The sequence below is a fragment of the Argentina anserina genome, chromosome 5 (genome assembly GCF_933775445.1).
Source record: "Argentina anserina chromosome 5, drPotAnse1.1, whole genome shotgun sequence".
NCBI lineage: Eukaryota > Viridiplantae > Streptophyta > Magnoliopsida > Rosales > Rosaceae > Argentina > Argentina anserina.
In genome coordinates this window covers 8475661-8494426 of record NC_065876.1, presented here as the reverse complement: position 1 = coordinate 8494426, position 18766 = coordinate 8475661, and the positions used below count along the sequence as shown (strand labels likewise).

Genomic DNA, 18766 nt, shown 5'->3' with positions numbered 1-18766 from the left:
GTAAATTTTCTTTTGGTTTTCTGCAAATTTCGAATTTATTGTATGAATCATTGGATGTTATTTTCGGTTTTATATATGAAGAGCATAAATTAAGACTTATTTGGTTTTATGTTTTGATTGTATAAACTCATGAAAGATGTATGAATCCGTGTGTAGCATCTATGGGCAGTAGGATTTCCGATTTTTATTTAGGTTTTATTTCAATTTATTCCTTGAATTTGTGCATCTAAATCAATGCTTGAGGAAGCCAATGCCATGGTTCTCCTAAGGTTGCGATTTCATTCATCAAAGTGTTCATTGATTGAATATGCGCTTCGTGTTTCAATTATTGATACTTGTGATAGTTCTAGGAATTTGCATGTTTAATCAAGATGAGTGACGCCATGCTTGCTTACATGTCTCCAATTCGACTTAATGTGCTTATGTGCTACTTTGTTGTTTAACTAGTATGCTTCATTATGTTGAACTCTTTTTAGCATATGTTTAGGATTGAACGCTTCGTTGATTCTAAATAATTAAGAAGTCTTAACGATTAGATGAACCGCTTCGGACTCTAATTAGAATTGGAATTGAAATGGACTTCGATATAATCGAAATAAGTCGCTGCCTATATGTTGTTCTATACGTGTGATACATGTTTCTTGAGTAGAATTCGTGTTTTGGTTATGTGATGAATGGTTGATCAATTGTATATAAGTAATTTAGGATTTACTTTAAGTTGTAGTTTTAGAATCCAAATCAAATCCCCCAATAACATGATAAGTGTTGAGGCCCTTTTGATTCCCCGGACTGAACGATCCCTGTTTATTCTATACTAACGATGATGTTTTTCAGGGTATTTTATAGACGTTCTAACAAAACGCTCTATCACCCAATCAAATCCTAAAGCGGCAAGCAATCACGATGTTTAGCCCATTAAAGGGCGTAGCGTTAACAAGTCCCCAAATTCCCGGTCAAGAGACTTTCTTCGGTGAAGATTTTATCAAATAAAACATCGAGAGTGTGAGCCCGAACGAGTGTCGGAGCACCAGCGGCTACGCTACCAGTCCCCAGTCCCCCAAGTCCCATGCAAGAGAGGGGCGGACCAGGCGTAAAGAAACATGCACAATGATGTGAGTATGGTCTGTGGGACATCTGATGGCGATGCATGATGAGCATAAAAGTGGTGCACGATGAGTATGCACGTGGTGCACGACGAGCATGCATAATATAATGAGCGTGCATAAGATGCATAATGTATAAGTCCTCCAGTCTCCGTATGATAGGGACGGACCGGTGAAAAGATGTCAGGCCCCGGAGAGACCAGACGAGGAAATAAGTACGGTTCCGGGAGAACTAAAATCGAGACAAGCGAATGTTATAATCCTGAGGAGCATGTGGCAGCGTATACGACGTGCTGACATATGGAAATACGTGATCCGAGGGATCATATGGCGATGCGTTCTATAGGTGTGGCGTGGTCCAGGTGACCATATGGCGATGTTTTCGATATGTGTGGTGTGGTCCAGGGGACCATATGGCGGTGTCTTCGATAGATGTGGCATGGTTCGGGGGACCATATGGTGATGTGTGCCATAGATGGTGGTGATCCGAGGGATTAGATGGCGATGTTGGTGACATATGGTTGCCTCTAAGTGCTAGAGTGCCTACGTACCCACGTATAGGGTCAAACCAGACATAATTCCTTTGAAGTCAAGTCAAGTCGGTGCAACCAGGGCAAGGCGAGTATGCGTGTAACACATGTGATCGTGTGGCAAGTGAAACATAAATTCCCCGGTATTCGGGTCATGGCAAAGCGGAGGCACAAGTCCCCCGGAGTCCAGAGTTGTAGAAACCAGGCCGGGTGTTGTGTAAGTGCGTCCCCGGATCCGGCCGAGGCGGTCGAAGGGGCCGGTGCGGCCGGGGCAAGATACGACCAGGGACGGTGTGGCCGGGGCTGTGCCGGGGAGTGTACCTATTTTAAGGAGACCTGACAACAATTTTGTTGAACCAAGGTATAAAATAGCAATTAATTCTCTATTTACCTGGAGATATGACCTGGAGAAGAAGTTTTCATATCTCCATCTTTGGCGTAATACCCAAGTTCAAATTTCTCGGGATCCAGGTCGGCCAATTCGTGGCCATGAAGAGTGATCTAGAACCTCAGGGCTAGGCACGTGGGTTAACTAGCACGCTCGGAGCGTCTATAGATCTGGAGTGACCTAGGTATGTTGGGGTCAGGTGTTGACCGCCAGGTCAGGTACTGACCGTATGGGACACCCATGGATCTGGTCGAGGACCTCCGCATTGAGCGCATGGGTTAACCAGGTGCGCGAGCATCATCAACCTGGAGAGTGGCCTAGGACTTGGAGAGTGACCAGGATCTCAATGTTAGACAAGGGTTAACTAACAAACGCAGTTAGGTACATGGGTTAACTAACATCGGAGATCCCTGGATCTGGAGAGTGACCTAGGATCTTGGGGCTAGGCTCGTGGGCTAACTAGCATGCTCAGAGCATCCATAGATCTAGAGATTGGCCTGGTTCAGCGATTTAATTCAATCCAGAGTATCATGATGAGTTCCCATAGTCCCCATACAAGGGATGTCACCCAGCGGTAGACACCAAGACCTGCCGGGACAAGTAGCTAGCCCGACCTGGGGTCTGGCCTCTAGTGCCAGGGACAAACGTGGGGCCTTTGAGGAGGCGAGGCGATGCTATTAAAAATATGTAAAAATATGTGTGCCATCTTACCCGCGGAGATAAAGGTCGGGGCAGATGCAACCGGGGCCGAGGCGAGTGCTGCCTGAGCCGGTGCGACCAGGGCAGAGCCGTGGGTTTTAGTACTCGTGGAGAGAGTGATCATCAAAAGAGAGTGAGTTAAACAAGCATATGTAAAAATATGAACAATAGGCTATTCAAGGGCATAAAGTGTACGCACGTAGATAAACATTGGGTGTAACCATTTAGATATTAGCCCGTAGGCGTTACCGTGTGGCGTGACATATGTGGATATGTGCAAGTGTAACACGCATGCTCAATAATAATGTAGAATATATGGCGTAATGGAAACGTATATGACGATAATGTGATAAAGAGTCAAGTGTAAAGGGAAGTGTACTGGAGAGGCATGAAGATGTCGTAGATAACATAAAGAGTGAATGCACGGGACTCCATGTCGGTCATTGAGCCCCGAAAAAACCCATTGCATATAAAAAAATGTCCCGATGGCAGTTGTATCTCACCGAGGAAATAGATAAGTGCCCGGACATATAGCTCCCCCATATAAGAAAGCGTCCCGGTGGCAGTTGTATCTCACCGGGGAAATATATAAATAAGAATAGTCCTTGGTTGTAGTTGTGCCTCACCGAGGGAAAATAAGAATGTGCCCGAAGGAGATAACATATTGAACGCAGTAGGCGGATGTTGAATAAGTCCATATAAGGAAACATCCCAGTGGTAGTTGTACCACACCTAGGAAATATATAAATGTGTGGACACATAGATCTCATTGCACATATAAGAAAGCGTCTTAGTGGTAGTTGTACCTCACCGGGGAAGTACATGTATGTCGGTAAGTGAAAAACGTACCCATAAAGCTTACACTTAATGTTGACATATGGAGCTATATCATGTATGTGGTGGCGCCTCGGAGTCATTGAAGTATAGCAACAACAAGTATATGTAGAATGTGTTCGTAGCACAACTACATTCATGTATGAAAGTAGCACGGGAGATCATGTATATATAGCACCGCCTGAGACATGTGGTAAGCTAGCAAATCTTATGCCTCATGCATACCTCAAGTTGTTTCATGGGTGCGGCCAAGTGATGACATTTGTAAGCTGACAGATGAGGCATACACTTGCCCCGGATGTTGGCATTGAGCTCCGGAATATTTAACAGGCACGGTTGTGGAGAGTAACTGGTAATCACAAAGTAGGGGTTGCCACACTAAATTGCTTACCCCTTTCGTAGACACATGGTGAGGTGGGTGTGGATATGTTACCCTCACCAAAGCGATTGAACTTTACAAGAGCGTCAACATATATGTGAGAACCAATGATAGGCGTCCAGAGTAATATGTGACACAAATTGTAGTGGAACATACGTGGTTGAGCCTCATTCAAACCCAGAACATTAGTGGAATTGTATATAAAAGGGAAAGAAGCTGACATACAGAAGTTGATCAACATAGGAGCCCCACTATGGGTGCCCAGATCATTTGGGACTTTCTTCAGCTGCCGGCAGTGGAGCTCTTGGTCATGGAACACTGGATTCTTCCTTCTCAGGCTTGTCTGCGGAGAATGAGCCATATGAGAATCTGAGTTGGTAACGGGCAAGTGGCCACCAAAACAAGGAGCAACTCCAGAAGCAGAGGTCCCCAGAGAAGTGAAACAGCATAATCGGAGAGGTTAGTATCTGGAAAGAATCAATAACTACAGAAATAGAAAAACTCCATAGGAGAAGGATGGCACCAATAACCATGTCGCCACTATCAGGCGGGTGACGATGAGCCGACCAGGTGATCATCTCAACAACCATCTTTTGAGGTACTCCTGCATCGCCGGGGGACTTATGCATCGCCGTGAGGCACTGATCGAACTAGCCGGACTGGAATAGCAACGAGGCCTCCCGCGCAAAGGCTCTGGCGGCGGACAAAACGACGTCGTTTGCTGGCGAGGAGGAGGGAGATGAGGAGGCCATTCGAATCGATCTATGAGGTTTTGTTCAGGGCCGGCCTTGGGCTAAAGCCACTAAAGCACTAGCTTTGGGCCCCCAATTTTAAGGGCCCCCAAAATTAATCAAATACACATAGTAAAAAAAAACTGGGTCGTGAAAGAAGGAGGTCACGTTCTTCTATCTTCAGGGCCGGCCTCGGGCTAAAGCCACTAAAGCACCAATTTTAAGGGCCTCAAAATTAATCATATACACACAGTAAAAAAAAAAACTGGGTCGTGAAAGAAGGAGGCCACGTTCTTCTCTCCTTTTCAATTTTCTGACTTTCTCTCCTCCTCTCTTTCTCTGATTCTCTCCTCTGTAAAAAAAAATTTCGTCACAGCTCCGGGACTTCTCGAAGATTCTCAACACCGCCGGCCCTTCGGCCAATCTCTCTCCAGTACATTACTAATCTCCCCTTTCAATTCTTTTCAATTTTGTATATGCTTTTGTTTGGAAAAAGTAGGAAGAAAGATTGGAAATCTGTGGTGTTTGGTAAGCTGAAGATGTATGTGTGTTTTTCGATACAGATCTGAGCTTAGATATTAGATTGATAGATTCCATCAGTGTTTGGATTTCTGGCTCATTTGGTTTTTTCCGAAGCAATCGTCCGGTGAATGGAAAAGAATTTGCCAATCTTTGATTCATATAGGATGTAGAAATGTCTAGAACTCTAAATGATTGAATGAATTGTAAGAAAAACGAATTTCCAGGAGATTATTGCGTGCTTGGCTTGATGAAACTTAGTTTTAATTGGTTGCTTTGTTTACATATTGTAGTTGTTAGTTATGGTAGCCTTTCCATGTTATTCATATTGCATCTCTTCTTTTGTATATCATATTGTGTTTTCTGGCCGTCAAGAAATTTATATTGTATGGGCTTCCTAGTTTTTGGAATGAAAAATATGGTGGCGAGGTCATGCTCATGATACAAATTGAACATTATTATCTGTTTTCTATGGTTTTATCAGATTATGACAACAATTTTGTTATATTTTGCAGGGTGCTATATGGCTCCAATCAGGAAGTATCCTTCTGGGGCTAAAAAAAGAAAAGAGATTCAGAGGAGGGAGGCGCTAAAGAAGGTTCAAGCAAAAACTATTCGACCTATAAGTAATTTTTTCAGTCAATTAATCAACAAGCACAAGCTTCTACATATGAGAATGAGAATGTTGAAGCAATTCAAGGTTTGAATGAGGAACAAGATTTAAACGAGGAACCAGATTTGAATGAGGAACCTGGTTTGAATGAGGAACCGGGTTTGAATGAAGAACCATGTTTAAATGAGGAACCAGTCCTTCATCAATCTGTTAATGATAGTGGTGGAGGGGAAGAACCAGATGTTCCGGTAAATGAGGACGACATGGTTGTTGTTGAAGAGGATCAACAAGATGCTGAATTTACTTTTCCATTTGATGTTGATGATCCTGGAAATTGGGGTGAGATTAAGCAAAATGTCATAGAATTTTTGGTCGAAAAGGGTCCTAAAAGAGAGAATGATTTCACATATCATGTTGATGACTTGGGGAGACATTTTAGTTCCTCACAATATTTTCGTATTTTTCCTAATGGCGAAAAGCGGAACAGGATGTGGCTTGTGTACTCGATTTCCTTGGACAAGGTGTTTTGCTTTTGTTGTAAATTGTTCAAGAAAAATCACAACAAGAGTATACTGGGTAAACTTGCAAATGAAGAATTGAATGATTGGAGGAATATCGGTCAAAGACTTGCTAGTCATGAAAAAAATGATCATCACATCAATTGCTTTACTAGTTGGGTCGAATTGGAAACAAGATTGAAAAAGCATGCCACAATTAATCAAGGTGTGGAAGAGCAAATAAAGAAGGAGAAAGAACATTGGCGGAAAGTACTATTGAGGATCCTTGCGATTGTGAAAAGACCTGCAGAAAAAAATTTGGCCTTTCGTGAGGATAATGAAAAATTGTATGAGGAGAGAAATGGAATTTTCTTACAAATGATTGAGATGATTGCTGAATTTGATCCGGTGATGCAAGAACATGTTCAACGTGTGTCAAAGAAGGAAACCCATTACCATTACTTGAGTCACAAGATCCAAAATGAAATTATTCAAGTACTAGCAAATGAGGTAAAGGCTTCCATCATTGCAATAATCAAAGAAGCTGTGTACTATTCTGTTATACTTGATTGCACTCCAGATGCGAGTCATGAGGAACAAATATCTCTTATCATCCGGTGTGTTGATGTTACATCAAGTCTGATTGTGGTAAGAGAGTTTTTTTTTTACAGTTTCTAAAAGTGGATGATACATCGGGGCTTGGATTGTTTAATGAGCTTAAGAATACATTGCACAATCATAAACTGAATATTGGTGATATACGAGGACAAGGATATGACAATGGTTCTAATATGAGGGGTAAACATAAAGGTGTGCAGAACAGGCTTCTTGAGGTAAATCCTAGAGCATTATATACCCCTTGTGGTTGTCATAGTTTGAATCTTGCTATTTCTGATATGGCTAATTGTGATGACAAAGCTGATTATTTTTTTGGAGTGGTGCAACAAATATACTCATTCTTCTCATCTTCTACAAAGCGATGGCAAGTGTTCAAGGACTATGTGCAGGGTCTTACTCTTAAGTCATTATCTAAAACACGATGGGAAAGTCATGTTAAAAGTGTGAAAGCATTTAGATTCCAAGCTCCCAAAATAAGAGATGCATTAGCTTACTTGGGGAAAATGGTGTTGATTCTAAAACAAAGTCTGATGCTCAATGCCTGGCGAAACATGAGATGAAGAATTTTGAGTTCTTATTTGGCATGGTTATTTGGTATGAACTGGTGAATGCTATTAATATTGTGAGTAAACTTCTTCAATCAGAGGACATGCACGTCGATGTTGTTCAGGAATTGGCAAAGCTTATTTCTTTTGTGCAGAACTATAGAGAAAATGGATTTGATAAGGCCTTGATCAAAGCTAAAAAATTGCAAGTGAGATGGGAATTGCAAGTGAGATGGGAATTGTAACTGAATTTCGTGAAAATAGACCAATTAAGAAGAAGCATTATGACGAAAGCGACATTGACAATGAAGAGGTGACACAAGCTGCTATTGAATCATTTAAGGTTGGTTACTTCTATTATATTATTGATCAAGCACTTTCTTCACTTCAAAGTACATTTGAACAGTTTAAGAAATATGAAGAAGATTTTGGGCTTTTATTCAAGTGGGAGAAGTTGAAGTCCACAGATGATGAAACATTGATGAACTTTTGTATGAATCTTGAAAAGTTGTTCAATTATGGTGATGAATCTAACATTATTGGGGCTGAACTATTTGAAGAGTTGAGCTATTTGAAAGGGTCTATACCAAAAGAAGCACGAAGAGCAATTGATGTGTTGAGCTACTTGAAGCAAATGGATGGTTGCTACCCAAATGCTTGGATTGCTTACAAACTTTTGTTAACCATACATGTTACAGTTGCATGTGCTGAGAGAAGCTTTTCGAAGTTAAAGTTGATCAAATCTTATCTTCGATCAACTATGTCTCAAGAAAGACTGAATGGTTTGGCTATGTTATCGATTGAAAAGGAGTTGGCGGAAAAGCTTGAGTCTTCGTGCTTAATTGACATTTTTGCTTCCAAGAATGCAAGAAGGGCAATTTTGAAGTAAAAGATACTGATATTTGTAACTTTTATATTTTTGTTTCAAACATGCTATCATTTTATTATTATTGAAAGTTGTATTGCTATGTTTTGTTGTTTCAAAATATTTATTGTTTCAAAAAAAAATTTTGACAAGGGGCCCCAATTTTTCTCGTCGCTTCGAGCCCCGGAAATCTCAAGGCCGGCCTTAGTTTTGTTTCACTTTCCGTTGGGTTTGGCCTAGTGCGTTGCAACTAAACATGGAGGACAAGCTCTGGGATGTAGCCACTGCCGAGATGAAGAGTGGCTCTGAGTGCCCAAAGTAATTATGGGTGTGAGTCGCAGTGGCGGGTGGGGGTTCTTCTGACGGTCGTCGGACGTCATCGAAGCCGGTGTTGGCTTGCTGGAGTTTGGTGAGTACGTCGGCTGCGGGAGAGGCACTATGATGCCTGCAAATCAGTGGTAGAGGAGAAAATAGATCATTCTCTCTCCGAAAACTCTTTAAATCAAACAACCCAGAAGACTTTGGAGATAGTGGGTGACTGGAGAAGAAATATTTTCAGTAGAATGGCTCGCAAAGAGCTATGAGGGCGTTCCCATGAGTACCCTCCTTCTAGCGCCAAATGTTACGTCGGATTTCCTGTGGGGGAACTTCGGCGAACTGATGAAGCTCTCCGATTACAACGGCGTTACAGGGTGAAGACTGGGTTGACCGGCCTTCAACGCTACAATGCCTAAGTCAACAAAGATAGACTAGGATATGTGTGAGTGGATTATAAGATAGGGGTGGGCATAAAAAGGGAAATCCCGATCCCGTCCCGAAATTCATAGGGACGGGACTGGACAGAGGTCCAAAAACGTTCGTCCCGTCCTGATCCCGTCCCGTTTCATAATAGTGGGATGGGACGTGGAACGAATAATTTATATCCCGCTTCGTCCCTTCATGTCCCACCTTTAATGAAAACTTAAAAATTCTTATATATTTGTATCAAAATAAAACTAATTTATGTTTTTAATAACTCCAAAATTATATCAACTCAAATAATAATGGTAAATTACAATAATTTGAATATAATATGCATTTTTTTTGTTAAAATTTCATTATTGAATGTTACTTTGTTAATGAAAAAGTAAAAATATAGGTTTTAATTTAACTTCATAAGAAAATAGGATTTGTCCCGTCCCGCCCCGATCTCATCCTGTCCTAACCGGGATTAATCCCGAGTGTGATACATTCTTAAAAACTCTCGTCCCGTCCTGATCCCGTCCCGATTCAAATGAGTGGGACGGGACGTGGGATGAGCCCCGTCCCGTCCCATCCCGTCCTGTGCCCACCCATAGTATAAGAGGCTTATGAGGGTTACCTTGATATGAAGAGGAGATGCGTATTTATAGAGATAAATAGAGTGTAACCATAAACTTACCAAACTACCTTTGTGGGCTAATAATATCTGCAATTGGCTTTTGGGCCAATCGGATTCTAAAACGACGAACAATCATGATGTTTAGCCTATTAAAATGTGTAGCGTTAACAATTGACATCCTAATGGAATACTCATTCTCACGCTTTGCCTATGAATTTTTTTATTTTATACGAGCTTCGCCTATGATATTGGAGAGTCAGCGAGTAACAATCAACAAAGAAAACTGACCAAAAACTTGAAGTGGTGAAACTAAAGTGGTTTTGCACTTCCTTTGTCATTTCAAGACACAAACTGAACTAGAATCGCATATGTTCATATATATTTACGAAAGGTTGAAAGCCAGAAATCGGAATAAGTTGTCACGATCAAACAATTAACAATGTGAGAAATAACTCGAGGGTTAATATGTATCTTCCTTTTTTTGGACAAGAAGGGCTGGGTTCATGTATCTACTTCAAGAAGCTGATCCGCCTATGGGTTCATGTTTAAGATAAAGGGATGAGGGAGACTGGAACGGTGGAGCCCGTGACGCACAATCCTGGAAGGGCAACCCATCCTAAAAACCCAAATATAACGAGCCCACCCTACGCTGTCTGTTCAGCGTCCACTGTGCATGCCTGCATGCCTGCATGGTATCCTCCAGGGACGACAGGGGATCTTAGCTAGCAGCGTCACACTTGCAAGTAGCAACCAGTCCCTTAACCTATCAGGTTTTATAATATCAGTCAAGCACATCTTAACGTCAGTGACAGTTTTATAAACCTGCCTCTTCCCGAAACGTCCAGGACGTCCTCGTCGGTTTAGGTTTCGTCTTATATATACCAACATATCACACTTGACTCTATACGTACTCTATCTACTTATCTAGCTCTACTCTCTCATTACTCAATAAGACTGATATGATCAGTAACTTGCATGCATAAGTGCATAACCAACTCTCAGACTCCAACCAGCAAGCCCTCCGCTCATCCTCCACCATCGACAAGCCCGAGATGACGGAGATGTCCTCGTTTTCAGACGCCAGCGTCACGGCTCGACGTGCGTGTTTACCTCGCTGCGACAAGGAGGAAGTCATATTGGCCGCGAGCGAGCCGAAGAGGCGTGCTGGGAGGCGAGCGTTGGAGGAGACTCGCCACCCGGTCTACCGCTGCGTGAGGTGGAGGAAGAAGAAGTGGGTGTGTGAGGTGAGGGTTCCTAATAAGAGGACCAGGATATGGCTCGGGACGTATCCCACGGCCGAGATGGCTGCTCGGGCACACGACGTTGCGGCATTGGCGCTTCGAGGAAAGAAGGCATGCCTCAACTTCGCAGATTCCGCGTGGCGCTTGCGAGTTCCTGATTCTGAAGACCAGCTTGACATTCGCAGGGCCGCCGCTGAAGCTGCTGAGACTTTCAGGCCTTCGGAATTTGGTGGCGTCTCCAGCAGTTGTGATGACGACAATAACGATGAGAAAAATAATGACAATGACAATAATAAGATTGAGAACGAGAAACTGGCGCTAGGCATGGATAATAAGAATGAGGGCTTCTACGAGGATGAAGAGGCCATGTACAACATGCCAGGGTTGCTGACTAGCATGGCGGAGGGTCTGCTAATCACCCCGCCTCTTCATTACTTGGACAATATGAACTGGGGAGTAGATGACCCGGAAACCGAGCCAAACTTCAGCATGTGGAGCTAGCTAGTACTCCATTTGAGTGGGTTTTTAATTAAGGTTGTGTAAAACTTGCAGTCACGAATGCCTAGGACAACACTACACTGTCATTTGTTTTACTGTTGCGTCTTTTTTATGGTCAAGAAATCCACTTTTATGGTCAGGAAATCCACTTTTTATGGGTTCTGCTGCTGCACGCATGCTATACATAGATTATTGGATGATTGATAGAGAGGCTGGTATTCGATGGGGGTGAGGTGTGTGGGAGGGGGTGTGTTTGGTGGATTAGGCTGCATAAAATTTCCCTCTTTTTATAGTCATGCCACTCATGCGCACGGGACAAAGGAATATCAGAAGTCGTCTGCAAACCACCAAAACATTAAGTCAACATAAAACACCGTACGTACTGTCTGAGCCGCCGTCAAGCATATCACTGAAAATGGAAATCAAAAGCCAGGAGGTGAATTTTCCAGTGCAGGTTGGGTTTCGATATACACAGATCAATCTAATGTTATCATTACATTAATTAATTAATTCATGGTTTAATTCGTTGCTGAGAAAGTTTCAAGGAGTTAAAATTCTATTCTCATTACCACTAGAAATCTATATCAATTTACATCGATCCAATGTGTGAATGCAACTTGGGAATCCCTTAATTTCTAGTTTCTAGCCTTGATATGGCGCAGGTCAGCATTCAGAGCAAAATTTGAATTTTTTTTTTTTTTTTTGAAACGAACAAAATTTGGTTTTTTACATGCAGATCGAAATTTCCACAATTCGGTCAAAAACCATAACTAAAAATCTAGTAGGAATATGAAAGACTGAACCTGAAGAACAACATATCAATTATGGTTATGAACCCTCGATACCCCAGCTGCTCCTCCGTCAACTGATTCGAGTCCAGGGAATCTCACCCAAAGTTATCACCAGAATAACTGCAATAGCAACCTGCGGTGAAAGACAGCCGAAGAAGACACTGGAAAAGTGGAAAGTACAAAGACATTGCAGGTATGCGCTCTGGCGATCCGATTTGTGATGAGGAACGGCCACGTCCTTCGGCTCTTCATTGGTGACTTAATCTTTGCCTTCTTTGGTGTGATGGAGGAATGGGATTAAGAGTACTTTGGGTCACACTATTCAATCAGGATTCAGGAATGGATTCCGTCACACAATTTCTTCCACCTCTTATTTATTTACGAGTTCTGTTAAACAACGACAATCGTGGCCCGTTGACCAACTGTACTGATATTGTCATAATTTAGTCACCTTACAGGTGTTAGATTTTAATTACAAAAGATTTTAGTACAATTAAGTATTATTCACTCACTCATAATTTCTATTTGATTTATTACTCACATTTAATAAGATCGTTCGTCTCTCTGACACAAGTAAATGAATGTGACCCCTAAAGTTTCTTCCAAAGTGAAGCCAATGATCCAATCTATTTCATAAGGTTCAACAATTAATAAAACCAGCTCCACATTTTGAATTACCTAATCCGATCACTTGTTACAGTGCGGTTTCGACTCTGTTTCGTAATAGTCCGGCAGCATCACACATTCACACTGTCTTCACACTCAAGTGACGCAAGTAAACATTTCTTAACCTTGAAATTAAAACGTGATATTTTCGGAAAAACACATCCTGACCCGCACTATCACTCGCCAGCTGTCCTGAATGTCCCCACCATCAGACCCTGAATCTTCCGAAGCTTGCCTCGTTTTACCGCCACCTGTCTTGAATGTCCCCACCATCAAACCATGAAACTTCCGAAACTTAGCCTCGTTAACCGCCACCTGTGATCCTCGCTAACACTCCGTGAGTCCGTGTGGTCGTCGTGTCCAGAAGCTAAAAGGTCCCCACAGCAAAATGTATATAAGCCCCTCCCCACTCGTCACTCTAGTTCCATAAGCCTATCCAGTTTTCCCCACAACAAATTCTACTCAGCAAACAGAACCAGTATACCAACACTCTCTGCTCTCACAGTTCTCACTAATCTCAGATGAGTAGCTTCGGTACGCAGTTCTCAGACTCGAACCAGAAAACCCCAGATTCATTCTCCTCCATAGACAAGCCCGACTCCTCCTCGTTTTCCGACGCCAGCGTCGCCACTCGCCGTTCATCTTACTCAGACCAAGAAGAAGTCATATTGGCCTCGAGCAGGCCTAAGAAGCGAGCCGGGAGGCGAGTGTTCAAGGAGACACGCCACCCGGTCTACCGAGGCGTGAGGCGGAGGAACAACAACAAGTGGGTGTGTGAGGTGAGGGAGCCCAACAAGAAGACCAGGATTTGGCTCGGGACGTACCCAACAGCCGAGATGGCCGCTCGGGCTCATGACGTCGCTGCATTGGCGCTTCGAGGGAAGCAGGCTTGCCTCAACTTCGCTGATTCCGTGTGGCGCTTGCCGGTTCCGGCTTCTATGGACCAGCTCGACATTCGCAGGGCTGCCGCGGAAGCCGCTGAGACATTTAGGCCTCAGGAGTTCGGAGGCGTCTCTAGCAGCTGCGACGATGACAACGAGAGAGAAAATGAGAATGGGAAAGTTGAGATAGAGAACGGAAGGGGGTCCTACGAGGACGAAGAGGCCATCTTCGACATGCCGAGGCTGCTTACGAGCATGGCAGAGGGACTACTGCTCTCTCCGCCTCGTCATTACTTGGACACTATGAACTACTGGGGAATCGATGAAGTTGAAAGCGAGCAGAACTTCAGCCTGTGGAGCTACTCCATTTGAGTGGGATGTATCTATGGTTCTGAAGCTAGTAGCTAGTCACTTGGACAACACAAATTGAAGTGGACGTCTATGGTTATTTTTCCGCATTCTATTTTCACTTTAGCCCGTCATCGATCTAGTAGGGTTCATTTCCAAAAAAAAAGATCTAGTAGGGTTGACAACGTGACATGTACATAACTTCTACATATAAATTAACTTGATTCTTTTCTTTTACTCGAGAATATTGACTTTGCTCTTGCCTTTTCTGGTAAACTATGATGACGTGGTTGCTTGAGGATGGAGGAATGTAGTGAGATATTTTGGTTTTAGATATTAATGGATTCGATTTTGCTCACCAACACCTTCTAGGTGGTGTATCACCACTCGATAGGATGCAGTGAGATATTAATGGTTTTAGATATTAATGTGTCTACAGGTGGGGTATGTTGTCGATGAGATTGACTTTTTTCGTTGCCATGTGTGTTTCTATTATGCGGAAGATTAGTGGGGAGTTTAACTTCATAGTTATTAACTTATTTATTTAGTTTCATTATATGTTAAGTTTTAGTATATTGTTTTAAAATTTGTTTTTGTAATGGCTATATTTGGCTTTGTTGCTGGTATTGGTTTTGTCTTCTAATTGTTATGTTTTTTTTTTAATAAATTTTCGTAAGAAATGAGTTTTGGAGATTATAAAGATACGCCTAAGCAACAAGACTATAACTAAACCATAGTTAACTAAATCATAGGGAGAAGATGCATGTGTAGACGTGTAGTTGGGTGACTTGGGTCATTCTTTTGGAGATGATAAAGATAAATCCGAACAGTAAAAGATTATGACGATGACTGGTGGTCGGGGGAGAGAAGGATGATGATAGAAGATGAAAAGAGTTTGGGAAGATGAAAAGAGTTTGAATTGAAAAATTAAAATATTAAAGTTGGGTTAACTATGGTTTAGCTATGGTTTTGTTGCATGCACGTATCAGCTTAGTATTGAGTGGAGTTACGTATCAGCTTAGTAATGAGTGGTGATAACTCCAGCTAGAAGGTGTTGGTGAATAATCATTAATAATATCTCTAGTCGGATTTTTACAAAATGAATCTAGATCGATCGAGTTTGCTTCAAGATGTCAGTGGAAATGAGCATATATGGGTATGCTGGCAGTGATCCTCATAACCTCTCATCATTTATCCCTATGCCACTCGATCAATTCTATTGCTCATTTGCTCTAGGTGTTTTTAGCTCCTTCCTATCATGTCGGCCTTGCAACTTGAGTTGATGATGAATTGCTTTTGAGTTTTGAATGCCCCTTAGCTATAAGAAGAGTTGAATTGTAAGCAATATTCTCTATCTTCCTCATAGACTTGGTTCGATCGCGTAGTTCATCTCAACAGAACTCACGATAGCAAAAGCCTGCAGGTGCATCCATGCAGGGGTTATGGACTTCTGGTAATTAGCAATCACGGTACTTTCGATGATGTGAGCAGTTGCGAATCCAAGAAATAAGTCTTGTCTAGGCTAATTGAGAGTTATTTTTTCAATAGCATTTGTAGTTAGGATGTTTTTTAATCAAAATGATATATCCTTTAAAATAACAAATTTAAAATCTAAGAATATGAATATATACAATAGTCATCACTAAACCTTAGAAAGAGAAAAAAAAAAAAGGAAGAAAATATATGATAGAAAGTAAGAAATACTAATAGATTAAGAGAAAAAAATATAACAAATGAAAAAGAGAAAAAAATAAAACAAAATAGAAAAAGCAGAGAGGAGAAAGAGTAATATAAATATAATAGCCTAAAAATTTTTATGTTGAAAGACTTGACCAACTGACTGACACACACATGATATAGGATGCACATATAATGATTAAACTATGATGCTAATTTTTGTCTAGGCTAAAGCCCATAAAGCTTACAGAATGGATCCGCCTGGCTGTGAGCCTATGATCATCTATATTAATAGATGGGCACACATACCAATTGTTTCTTCATCTCAAGTTTGAGGACCACTAGAAAGGTTCGATATAGTCGTAGCAGGACGTACTTATATATGCTTCGAGTTCTTTCAACCTAAAAACTAAATGCATGCATGATTACATATATAACCTAGTTTCTAGATAGCATTTTGGTCTAGCTATACGCACATGTATGAAGAACATAATTCAATTTAAGTTCTTGAACCAGTTGTACGAAAATTATATATCAGATGCACATCAGGGTGTAAATGAACCGACAATCACATAAAACTCCAACCATTCGTTGCAACTCATTTTCTACATATGGTACTGACTTTAACATTAGCACCGGCTAAACATAATTGAAACCCACAAAAGTATAATCAACATGGTAAATTGGTAGAAACACGTAACTATATAGACCTTCTTAAGAAAAAGAAAACTATTCAATTTAGTCCAACTTTCGACATCATCGTTTCTTTTCCGAGAACCTAATAATTAGTAAATTAAAGATCGAGGAACATTTGTAGTTACAAAGTAGTTATACATTTTGAACCAATATCACAAGCATGTAAAGAGCATGCATGCTGTAAGCTAAAATGTTGTTAAACAAGCTTTTTACTTGCCTGGAACTTTATATATAAATGATGAGCCAATAAATTCCTTTAACAAAGTATGTGAACAATTTTATAGATGGATTTCAATACCTCTCCGGTGTCAATTATTATTGCAGCCGCAATTGCTAGTATCATATACCAATTGGTGAAAAGGAGACTGGGGCGAAAAGCCGAGAAGGTCCTTCCTCCCGGACCGGCAAGATTGCCGGTATTGGGAAACCTACTTCAATTAGGCCATCTACCCCACCGAGACCTGGCCTCATTATGCAACAAGTATGGACCGTTGGTCTACTTACGACTTGGGAGCATTGATGCAATCACCACCAACGACCCCGACATCATTCGTGAAATACTTCTCCGGCAGGATGACATCTTTGCATCACGACCTCGAACTTTGGCCGCCGTGCACTTGGCCTATGGTTGCGGCGACGTTGCGCTTGCTCCATTAGGCCCGCAATGGAAGCGAATGAGGCGGATATGCATGGAGCACTTGCTAACGACGAAACGCCTCGAGTCTTTTGCCAAACATCGAGCCGACGAAGCCCAACACCTCGTACGAGGTGTTTGGACGATGGCTCAGGCGGGAAAGGCCGTGAACTTGAGGGAAGTGTTGGGTGGGTGGTCTATGAACAATGTGACTAGAATGCTGCTTGGGAAACAATATTTTGGGGTAGGATCGGCAGGCCCCCAAGAGGCCATGGAGTTCATGCACATAACGCATGAGTTGTTTTGGTTGTTGGGGTTGATATATTTGGGAGATTACTTGCCAATTTGGAGGTGGGTGGATCCTTATGGTTGTGAGAAGAAAATGAGGGAAGTGGAGAAAAGGGTAGATGATTTTCATAGCAAGATCCTTGAAGAACATAGGAGGGCAAAAGAGGGGAAGAGCAAAACATTTGTAGGAGAGGAAGATGGGGCAGAAATGGACTTTGTTGATGTTTTGTTGTCTTTACCCGGTGAGGATGGGAAAAAACATATGGATGATGTGGAAATCAAAGCTCTAATACAGGTAATCTTTGTCTTATTCCGACAAACTTACGTATATAATAGTATCAACCCATCATTAGTATTTATTTTAGAGTGCACTAAACTAAAATTAGAGTGTCGTTTTTTATAGAAAATTGTTGTATGCAAAATTGCATAAAAACCTTTCGTTTGCGTACTTTGTGTTGAAAATATTAAGTTGCCAATTTCTTAAAATTTTTCATCGTGTACGAGTCTCAGGATATGATAGCTGCAGCCACAGATACTTCTGCTGTGACCAACGAATGGGCGATGGCCGAGGTGATCAAGCATCCACTTGTCCTCCGTAAGATTCAAGAAGAGCTCGATACAGTCGTCGGTCAAGATAGAATGGTGAATGAATCAGACCTTCCCCACCTTAACTACCTACGCTGCGTTGTACGTGAAACCTTCCGCATGCATCCCGCCGGACCCTTCCTAATACCTCACGAGTCATTGCGTGCCACGTGGATAAATGGTTACTACATCCCCGCGAAGACACGTGTTTTCATAAACACGCATGGACTGGGCCGAAACACAAAGCTATGGGACAATGTTGAGGAGTTCAAACCGGAGCGACATTGGCTTGATGATGGGAGCCGGGTCGAGATAAGCCACGGAGCCGATTTCAAGATCCTCCCTTTTAGTGCCGGAAAGAGGAAGTGTCCCGGCGCTCCCCTTGGGGTGACTCTGGTTTTGTTGGCTTTGGGTCGGCTTTTCCATTGTTTTGATTGGATTCCACCGGAGGGTTTGAGGCCGGAAGATATTGATACCAAAGAGGTTTATGGTATGACAATGCCTAAGGTTCAGCCCTTGATGGCTGTTGCCAGGCCTCGCTTGGCAAATCATATGTATCATTGATCGGATACGAACAATTTCCGACGAACGTTGTGTGTGCTAACGAGCTCGATCATGATTTCAAATAAACCAAAAAAAATTTGTGATTCACTTGTAAAGATGGATGAATAGCTTTTTAGGTCATAACCAACCTGGCGCAACAAAAAACCCTGATTATTGAAAATATGTAACATCGGAAGTAATTCCACATTAGCCTTGCTGCAGTTAAATACTGGTGAT

At 42.0% G+C, this 18766-nt stretch overlaps 4 protein-coding genes across 4 annotated transcripts; all 4 read left to right on the top strand.

The window, feature by feature from the left end:
* The first annotated feature begins 7670 nt into the window (after positions 1 to 7670).
* LOC126795437 (uncharacterized) lies at positions 7671 to 8345 on the top strand. The gene has a single exon (XM_050522278.1). It carries the CDS (start codon positions 7671 to 7673, stop codon positions 8343 to 8345), a length of 675 nt encoding a protein of 224 aa, XP_050378235.1.
* A 2009-nt stretch (positions 8346 to 10354) lies between these two features.
* Positions 10355 to 11423, top strand: LOC126795436 (dehydration-responsive element-binding protein 1B-like). Its single transcript, XM_050522276.1, has 2 exons — positions 10355 to 10451; positions 10666 to 11423. The coding sequence occupies exons 1-2, from the start codon at positions 10355 to 10357 to the stop codon at positions 11421 to 11423; spliced, it is 855 nt and encodes a 284-aa protein (XP_050378233.1).
* A 1472-nt stretch (positions 11424 to 12895) lies between these two features.
* On the top strand, positions 12896 to 14337 carry LOC126794606 (dehydration-responsive element-binding protein 1E-like). The gene has a single exon (XM_050521361.1). It carries the CDS (start codon positions 13399 to 13401, stop codon positions 14128 to 14130), a length of 732 nt encoding a protein of 243 aa, XP_050377318.1. The 5' UTR covers positions 12896 to 13398; the 3' UTR covers positions 14131 to 14337.
* Positions 14338 to 16658: 2321 nt separating this feature from the next.
* On the top strand, positions 16659 to 18620 carry LOC126794594 (cytochrome P450 703A2). Its single transcript, XM_050521349.1, has 2 exons — positions 16659 to 17696; positions 17912 to 18620. Exons 1-2 carry the CDS (start codon positions 16764 to 16766, stop codon positions 18548 to 18550), a joined length of 1572 nt encoding a protein of 523 aa, XP_050377306.1. The 5' UTR covers positions 16659 to 16763; the 3' UTR covers positions 18551 to 18620.
* The last annotated feature ends 146 nt before the right edge of the window (positions 18621 to 18766 follow it).